This window comes from Bombina bombina, chromosome 9, assembly GCF_027579735.1.
Source record: "Bombina bombina isolate aBomBom1 chromosome 9, aBomBom1.pri, whole genome shotgun sequence".
Lineage (NCBI taxonomy): Eukaryota > Metazoa > Chordata > Amphibia > Anura > Bombinatoridae > Bombina > Bombina bombina.
The window spans coordinates 152,425,017-152,434,239 of NC_069507.1; the positions used below are offsets into that span (position 1 = coordinate 152,425,017).

Here is a 9,223-nt window from a genome sequence, read left to right on the forward strand (position 1 = left end):
AGCGCAAAAGAGAGGGGGGGAGAGCGCAAAAGAGAGGGGGGGAGAGCGCAAAAGAGAGGGGGGGAGAGCGCAAAAGAGAGGGGGGGGAGAGCGCAAAAGAGAGGGGGGGGAGAGCGCAAAAGAGAGGGGGGGAGAGCGCAAAAGAGAGGGGGGGAGAGAGCAAAAGAGAGGGGGGGAGAGAGCAAAAGAGGAGGGGGGGAGAGAGCAAAAGAGAGGGGGGGAGAGAGCAAAAGAGAGGGGGGGGAGAGAGCAAAAGAGAGGGGGGGAGAGAGCAAAGAGAGGGGGGGGAGAGAGCAAAAGAGAGGGGGGGAGAGAGCAAAAGAGAGGGGGAGGAGAGAGCAAAAGAGAGGGGGGATGAGAGCAAAAGAGAGGGGGGGGAGAGAGCAAAAGAGAGGGGGGAGAGAGCAAAAGAGAGGGGGGAGAGAGCAAAAGAGAGGGGGGGAGAGAGCAAAAGAGAGGGGGGAGAGAGCAAAAGAGAGGGGGGGAGAGAGCAAAAGAGAGGGGGGGAGAGAGCAAAAGAGAGGGGGGGAGAGAGCGCAAAAGAGAGGGGGGGAGAGAGCAAAAGAGAGGGGGGGAGAGAGCGCAAAAGAGAGGGGGGGAGAGAGCGCAAAAGAGAGGGGGGGAGAGAGCGCAAAAGAGAGGGGGGGAGAGAGAGCAAAAGAGAGGGGGGGAGAGAGCGCAAAAGAGAGGGGGGGAGAGAGCAAAAGAGAGGGGGGAGAGAGAGCAAAAGAGAGGGGGGAGAGAGAGCAAAAGAGAGGGGGGGAGAGAGAGAGAAAAAGAGAGGGGGGGAGAGAGAGAGAAAAAGAGAGGGGGGGAGAGAGAGCAAAAGAGAGGGGGGAGAGAGAGAGAAAAAGAGAGGGGGAGAAAGCAAAATAGAGGGGGGGGAGAGAGAGCAAAAGAGAGTGGGGGAGAGAGCGCAAAAGAGAGGGGGGGGAGAGAGAGAGAGAAAAAGAGAGGGGGAGAAAGCAAAATAGAGGGGGGGGGAGAGAGAGCAAAAGAGAGGGGGGGGAGAGAGAGCAAAAGAGAGGGGGGGAGAGAGAGCAAAAGAGAGGGGGGGGGAGAGAGCAAAAGAGAGGGGGGGGGAGAGAGAGCAAAAGAGAGGGGGGGGGGAGAGAGAGAGCAAAAGAGAGGGGGGGGGGAGAGAGAGCAAAAGAGGGGGGGGGGGGAGAGAGAGCAAAAGAGAGGGGGGGAGAGAGAGCAAAGGAGAGGGGGGGAGAGAGAGCAAAAGAGAGGGGGGGGAGAGAGAGCAAAAGAGAGGGGGGGAGAGAGAGCAAAAGAGAGGGGGGGAGAGAGAGCAAAAGAGAGGGGGGGAGAGAGAGCAAAAGAGAGGGGGGGAGAGAGAGCAAAAGAGAGGGGGGGAGAGAGAGCAAAAGAGAGGGGGGGAGAGAGAGCAAAAGAGAGGGGGGGGAGAGAGAGCAAAAGAGAGGGGGGGGGGAGAGAGAGAGCAAAAGAGAGGGGGGGGAGGGACAGCAAAAGAGAGGGGGAGAGAGACAGCAAAAGAGAGGGGGAGAGAGACAGCAAAAGAGAGGGGGAGAGAGACCGCAAAAGAGAGGGGGGAGAGAGACCGCAAAAGAGAGGGGGGAGAGAGACAGCAAAAGAGAGGGGGGAGAGAGACAGCAAAAGAGAGGGGGGAGAGAGACAGCAAAAGAGAGGGGGGAGAGAGAGCAAAAGAGAGGGGGAGAGAGACAGCAAAAGAGAGGGGGGAGAGAGAAAGCAAAAGAGAGGGGGAGAGAGAAAGCAAAAGAGAGGGGGGGAGAGAAAGCAAAAGAGAGGGGGGAGAGAGAAAGCAAAAGAGAGGGGGGAGAGAGAAAGCAAAAGGGGTGGTGAAAGAATCCACCTGGATGCAGCATAGGCTGCATCCATGTTGATTCCGAAAATGGCAGGGTGGTTCCGTCACCACAAAAGACTGCCCTCTAGGCAGGATTTCCCACTTATTTATATAAAAGATGAGTTACAAAATAGGTTGTTTCTACATCTGTAGCTTAAAGTGAAGGTAAATTTTAAACATTCTGAATACAATAATGAATTTGTCAAGCTTTCAATAAGCTGATCGCTAACTTTTTATCCCAATTTCTTTTACATTTATGAAATAAAACATTTTTTTTTTATTCACCACCGTCCCGATGTTGACTCCTCCCAACCACTATTTCCTTATTTTCTGGTCTCACCCGCTCTAAACATCTCTCAAAAGCGTGTTCACAGTGCTCCGTTGAACTGCGCGCCTTTGCAAATCAGCGATTTCACTCCTTAAAGGGACACTGAACCCAATTTGTTTCTTTCATGATTCAGATAGAGCAAGCAATTTTAAGCAACTTTCTAATTTCCGCCTATTAATTTTTCATCGTTCACTTGCTATCTTTATTTGAAAAAGGCGGCATCTAAGCTTCTTTTTTGTTCAGTACTCTGGACAGCACTTTTTATATTGGTGGATGAATGTATCCACCAATGAGCAAGAATAACCCAGGTTATTCACCAAAAATAGGCTGGCATCTAAACTTACATTCTTGAATTTCAAATAAAGATACCAAGAGAATTAAGAAAATTTGATAATAAGAGTAAATTAGAAAGCTGCTTAAAATTGCATGCTCTATCTGAATCACGAAAGAAAAAAATTGGGTTCAGTTTCCCTTTAATGCACATGCGCTAATCAGTGAATTATTTGTCAGTATTGTAGCCGTCTGTAGCAAGCCTATTATGTAATATAGGTATTCAAACATAATACAAATACGCATGCGCAAAACGGGTGCGTGCGTGGATTCCAGGATAACAAAAAATATAGCGCATGCGCAGATCACGTCGATTGACGGCCGCCTAACGGACAGATTTTCAATAGGCTACTCAAAAAACGTGACCAACTAAGAAAAAAAAAAACAACGGGTTGAATTTGCGGACAGAAAATAAGTAAGTAAAAACGGTGATAACCTTATTTAGAAGCAAAATTGAAAAGAATTATGAATAAAAGTCATATTCATTTTGAAGACCAATTACTAATACAGTTCTTAAAGCTGAACAAAGCTGCATATAGCTTTACCTGTTTAGCCACTATATTGTTCTGAGGGTCTGGGGAGCTCAGATTATTCTCAGACCTGGAACACGAAGCAGACGGTGTAGGAGTATTCATCTTGAAAATGTATATTTTGTCCATAAAAAAGCAACACCTGCAAAGTATAAACGTAATGATTACGGTGTTAAATTATTGTTAACTCCATACTCAACTTTGCAATTTTTGTTTACATTATATTGAGATTTCCATTCAGTTGAATTATTGTTTCTGATCCTCTTAAATATGTAGTTTAGTATAACACGTAATACTCTACATGTAAGAGGATCATTGTGGTTACTTGAGTACTGTGAATAGGTAAATACAAATAATATGTTATACTGCAAGCGGTTTATGTAAAATTGTTATTTAGCATTAATCTATAGCAGATAGTGTGATACCCAAAACTGTAATCCTGATTTCAAACAGCCCACGTCCTGAGTTGCGCATGCGCAATACACCCGGAAGCCAGTAAACTCGGCGCAGGCGCAATCTTCATTTTATTTCTGGTGGAGGAACTCTCGCATAATCACACTACGGCGTAACGTCACGGTAGCGGCTAGATTCTATCCCTCTAAAGGACACGCTGACATCACAGCAGTCACGTGACTGCAGTGATCACATGGTACAGAGAGCTGAGTGAGGAAGCAGGAAGTGCGGGAGACTCAAATCGATAGGACATTTTTTGCTTTCCTTCTGCTGCTGTCTTTGTGTCTCGTCAGGAGTTGTTATCTAGGCTTATGCTGGACATGGAAGAAACACTAATGTGAAAAAGGAGTGAGAAGAACATGGGTTTTCATGAAGCAAGAAGCTGGGATCCTGATTATAGGCTGCTTTAAAACAGCCAGCCAGAGATTTGTAGATTGTCTTTTTTTCAACTCTGAATCTGTGCCTAGGATTTGTGCTAGAAACAGTAAGAACTGGTTGTGGGAAAATAAATATTACATATGGGGCCCAACATTTTCTTTTATTCTTTATTTTCTAGGAGAGAAGCTGTTATCTGAGACTGCAGATGAGCAATGTGAAACCACTAAGATAATTAAAACTGAACTTGTTGTCTTGTTTATGTTTGTGGGGGTATCAGTCATTACATAATTAGTGAAATTCAGCTACAATTGTTAAGCTGTATATTTGAAGCTTGCATTTAAAATGGACATTAATTCATAAGAACAGGAGTTGGTCAATATATATCTTAACTACCTTCTTTATGTGCTGGTGTTACTACACTATGACACCAAGGGGATTATGGAAAGGAAGGGGTTAATGGCTGTTCTGTGTATGACTGATGGGGAATAGTTATAGTATTCTGTGTCACTGGTATGAATGGGCATTATTCTCTCTTTCCCTGTGTGTAAATGTCTGTGTGTCTGTCAGTCAGAGACACAGAATGACAGACACACAGTGTACTTTTCTGTGTGTCTCTTTCTTTCTGTGTCCCTGTTTGTGTGTCTGTCTCTCCCTCTTTGTCACTTTTCTCGCTCTCTCTGTCAATCTTTTCATACTTTCACATTCTCTGTCACTTTTTTTTCTGTCTCTCATTTTCTCTTGTTTCTCTGTCATTTTCTGTCTGTCACCCACGCTGCCTCTCTCCCTGTCACTCTATCACACTTGATGTCACTCTTGTCCATCTCTTGCTGTCTCTCTCTGTCTCTCTCTCTCCCTTGCTGTCTCGCTCTCTCTCTCTCCCTTGCTGTCACACTGTTTCTCTCTCCCTTGCTGTCTCTCTCCCTGTCACTTGCTGTCACTGTTCCTCTCTGACTATTCTATTTTACTCTCTCGCTGTCACACCGTTTCACTAGCTCTCTCTCTTGCTGTCTCATTCTTGCTGTCTCTCTCTTGCTTATAACACTTGCTGTCACTCTGTCTTTTTCTTCTCTTTTGCTGTCTCTCTCAGCCGTCTCTCTCTCCACTGTCTCTCTCAGCCGTCTCTCTCTCCACTGTCTCTCTCAGCCGTCTCTCTCTCTCTCTCTTTCTCTCTCCACTGTTTCTCTCTCTCCACTGTTTCTCTCTCTCCACTGTTTCTCTCTCTCCACTGTTTCTCTCTCTCCACTGTTTCTCTCTCTCTCCACTGTTTCTCTCTCTCTCTCTCCACTGTTTCTCTCTCTCTCTCTCCACTGTTTCTCTCTCTCTCTCTCCACTGTTTCTCTCTCTCTCTCTCCACTGTTTCTCTCTCTCTCTCCACTGTTTCTCTCTCTCTCTCCACTGTTTCTCTCTCTCTCTCCACTGTTTCTCTCTCTCTCTCCACTGTTTCTCTCTCTCTCTCCACTGTTTCTCTCTCTCTCTCCACTGTTTCTCTCTCTCTCTCCACTGTTTCTCTCTCTCTCTCCACTGTTTCTCTCTCTCTCTCCACTGTTTCTCTCTCTCTCTCTCCACTGTTTCTCTCTCTCTCTCCACTGTTTCTTTCTCTCTCTCCACTGTTTCTTTCTCTCTCTCCACTGTTTCTTTCTCTCTCTCTCTCCACTGTTTCTCTCTCTCCACTGTTTCTCTCTCTCTCTCTCTCCACTGTTTCTCTCTCTCTCTCCACTGTTTCTCTCTCTCCACTGTTTCTCTCTCTCTCCACTGTTTCTCTCTCTCTCTCCACTGTTTCTCTCTCTCCACTGTTTCTCTCTCTCTCCACTGTTTCTCTCTCTCTCCACTGTTTCTCTCTCTCTCCACTGTTTCTCTCTCTCTCTCCACTGTTTTTCTCTCTCTCTCCACTGTTTCTCTCTCTCTCCACTGTTTCTCTCTCTCTCCACTGTTTCTCTCTCTCGCCACTGTTTCTCTCTCCACTGTTTCTCTCTCTCTCCACTGTTTCTCTCTCTCTCCACTGTTTCTCTCTCTCTCCACTGTTTCTCTCTCTCTCTCTCTCCACTGTTTCTCTCTCTCTCTCTCTCTCCACTGTTTCTCTCTCTCCACTGTTTCTCTCTCTCCACTGTTTCTCTCTCTCTCTCTCCACTGTTTCTCTCTCTCTCTCCACTGTTTCTCTCTCTCTCTCCACTGTTTCTCTCTCTCTCTCTCTCCACTGTTTCTCTCTCTCTCCACTGTTTCTCTCTCTCTCCACTGTTTCTCTCTCTCTCTCCACTGTTTCTCTCTCTCTCTCCACTGTTTCTCTCAGCCGTCTCTCTCTCCACTGTTTCTCTCAGCCGTCTCTCCACTGTTTCTCTCAGCCGTCTCTCTCTCCACTGTTTCTCTCAGCCGTCTCTCTCTCTCTCTCTCCACTATCTCAGCCGTCTCTCTCTCTCCACTATCTCAGCCGTCTCTCTCTCCACTATCTCAGCCGTCTCTCTCTCCACTATCTCAGCCATCTCTCTCTCCACTATCTCAGCCGTCTCTCTCTCTCTCTCTCCACTATCTCAGCCGCCTCTCTCTCTCTCCACTATCTCAGCCGCCTCTCTCTCTCTACTATCTCAGCCGTCTCTCTCTCCACTATCTCAGCCGTCTCTCTCTCTCTACTATCTCAGCCGTCTCTCTCTCTCTACTATCTCAGCCGTCTCTCTCTCTACTATCTCAGCCGTCCGTCTCTCTCTCTACTATCTCAGCCGTCTCTCTCTCCACTATCTCAGCCGTCTCTCTCTCTCTCTACTATCTCAGCCGTCTCTCTCTCTCCACTATCTCAGCCGTCTCTCTCTCTCCACTATCTCAGCCGTCTCTCTCTCTCCACTATCTCAGCCGTCTCTCTCTCTCCACTATCTCAGCCGTCTCTCTCTCTCCACTATCTCAGCCGTCTCTCTCTCTCTCTCTCCACTATCTCAGCCGTCTCTCTCTCTCTCTCTCTCCACTATCTCAGCCGTCTCTCTCTCTCTCTCCACTATCTCAGCCGTCTCTCTCTCCACTATCTCAGCCGTCTCTCTCTCTCTCCACTATCTCAGCCGTCTCTCTCTCTCTCCACTATCTCAGCCGTCTCTCTCTCTCTCCACTATCTCAGCCGTCTCTCTCTCTCTCCACTATCTCAGCTGTCTCTCTCTCTCTCCACTATCTCAGCCGTCTTTCTCTCTCTCTCTCCACTATCTCAGCCGTCTCTCTCTCTCTCTCTCCACTATCTCAGCCATCTCTCTCTCTCCACTATCTCAGCCGTCTCTCTCCACTATCTCAGCCGTCTCTCTCCACTATCTCAGCCGTCTCTCTCCACTATCTCAGCCGTCTCTCTCCACTATCTCAGCCGTCTCTCTCCACTATCTCAGCCGTCTCTCTCTCTCCACTATCTCAGCCGTCTCTCTCTCTCCACTATCTCAGCCGTCTCTCTCTCTCCACTATCTCAGCCGTCTCTCTCTCTCCACTATCTCAGCCGTCTCTCTCTCTCCACTATCTCAGCCGTCTCTCTCTCTCCACTATCTCAGCCGTCTCTCTCTCTCCACTATCTCAGCCGTCTCTCTCTCTCCACTATCTCAGCCGTCTCTCTCTCTCCACTATCTCAGCCGTCTCTCTCTCTCCACTATCTCAGCCGTCTCTCTCTCTCCACTATCTCAGCCGTCTCTCTCTCTCTCTCTCCACTATCTCAGCCGTCTCTCTCTCCACTATCTCAGCCGTTTCTCCACTATGTCAGCCGTCTCTCTCTCTCTCCACTATGTCAGCCGTCTCTCTCTCTCCACTATGTCAGCCGTCTCTCTCTCTCTCTCCACTATGTCAGCTGTCTCTCTCTCTCCACTATCTCAGCCGTCTTTCTCTCTCTCTCCCTCTCTCCACTATCTCAGCCGTCTCTCTCTCCACTATCTCAGCCGTCTCTCTCTCTCTCTCTCCACTATCTCAGCCGTCTCTCTCCACTATCTCAGCCGTCTCTCTCTCTCTACTATCTCAGCCATCTCTCTCTCTCTCCTATCTCAGCCGTCTCTCTCTCTCCTATCTCAGCCGTCTCTCTCTCTCCTATCTCAGCCGTCTCTCTCTCTCTCCACTATCTCAGCCGTCTCTCTCTCCACTATCTCAGCCGTCTCTCTCTCTCTCTCTCCACTATCTCAGCCGTCTCTCTCTCTCTCTCCACTATCTCAGCCGTCTCTCTCTCTCTCTCCACTATCTCAGCCGTCTCTCTCTCTCTCTCCACTATCTCAGCCGTCTCTCTCTCTCTCTCTCCACTATCTCAGCCGTCTCTCTCTCTCCACTATCTCAGCCGTCTCTCTCTCTCTCCACTATCTCAGCCGTCTCTCTCTCTCTCTCCACTATCTCAGCCGTCTCTCTCCACTATCTCAGCCGTCTCTCTCCACTATCTCAGCCGTCTCTCTCCACTATCTCAGCCGTCTCTCTCTCTCTCTCCACTATCTCAGCCGTCTCTCTCTCCACTATCTCAGCCGTCTCTCTCTCTCTCTCCACTATCTCAGCCGTCTCTCTCTCTCTCCACTATCTCAGCCGTTTCTCCACTATCTCAGCCGTCTCTCTCTCTCTCTCTCTCTCCACTATGTCAGCCGTCTCTCTCTCTCTCCACTATGTCAGCCGTCTCTCTCTCTCTCTCCACTATCTCAGCCGTCTCTCTCTCTCTCCACTATCTCAGCCGTGTCTCTCTCTGTTTCCATCATCTCTCTCTTAAACTGTAAATAAGTTGTGTTTGTGGGTGGTTGTTAGTATGGATAGTAGAATATTATATTTGTGTTTAACATTTTTTTTTCTTCACAGATCTAAAGAAGATGTACAAGTTTTTGTCTGTTCAGCAGAAAATGCACTTCTATAAGAATAAAATAAACTGTGTGTTATGTGCGTGATATATATCAGCAAAGTACCAAAGAATACACCTGCTGAAAAATCCTGATGAGATCTGTGTTCCTGTTCTACCTTGTTGAAGCTAATTGGAGTCTTATCTCAAGTGTCATTTGAGACTCACTCCTACTGACCCCGGCTCCTAAGTCTTTAGAAATAAATGCTGGAGCACATATTTTATCCCTTTAAATATGCATTAAACACTAGTTTTGTGATATAAAGTGTTTAATAATGTGCAATTAAACAACTTTACAATATACTGTCATTATTTATTAATATGGCTGCACCATTACTTTTATGGAGATTAAAACTTTACTCTTACATTAGTTGTTTTAAAGGGAAAGTCTACTCTTTAATTGTTATTGTTTATAAAGATAGACAATCCCTTTATTACCCATTCCCCAGTTTTGCATAACTAACACAGTTATATTAACCCCTTAATGACCGGACCATTTTTCAATTTTCTTACCCTTAATGACAATGGCTATTTTTACATTTCTGCAGTGTTTGCGTTTAGCTGTA

At 47.1% G+C, this 9,223-nt stretch overlaps 1 protein-coding gene and 1 long non-coding RNA gene across 3 annotated transcripts in view; one reads left to right on the forward strand and one right to left on the reverse strand.

The window, feature by feature from the left end:
- The window catches only part of SFR1 (SWI5 dependent homologous recombination repair protein 1), a 31,169-nt gene extending 27,657 nt beyond the window's left edge, over window positions 1-3,512 (reverse strand). The window contains exons 1-2 of one of the 2 annotated variants that reach the window (XM_053691715.1): window positions 3,442-3,512; window positions 3,032-3,158 (exon numbers count right to left, since the gene is read on the reverse strand). In XM_053691715.1, the coding sequence (XP_053547690.1) occupies window positions 3,032-3,145 (114 nt within the window). In that variant the 5' untranslated portion in view covers window positions 3,146-3,158; window positions 3,442-3,512. The other variant, XM_053691714.1, reaches the window with a different exon arrangement.
- A 62-nt stretch (window positions 3,513-3,574) lies between these two features.
- On the forward strand, window positions 3,575-8,958 carry LOC128639580 (uncharacterized). The gene is made up of 2 exons (XR_008399224.1): window positions 3,575-3,953; window positions 8,621-8,958. It is a non-coding gene; the product is annotated as an uncharacterized LOC128639580 (long non-coding RNA).
- Window positions 8,959-9,223: the final 265 nt, after the last annotated feature.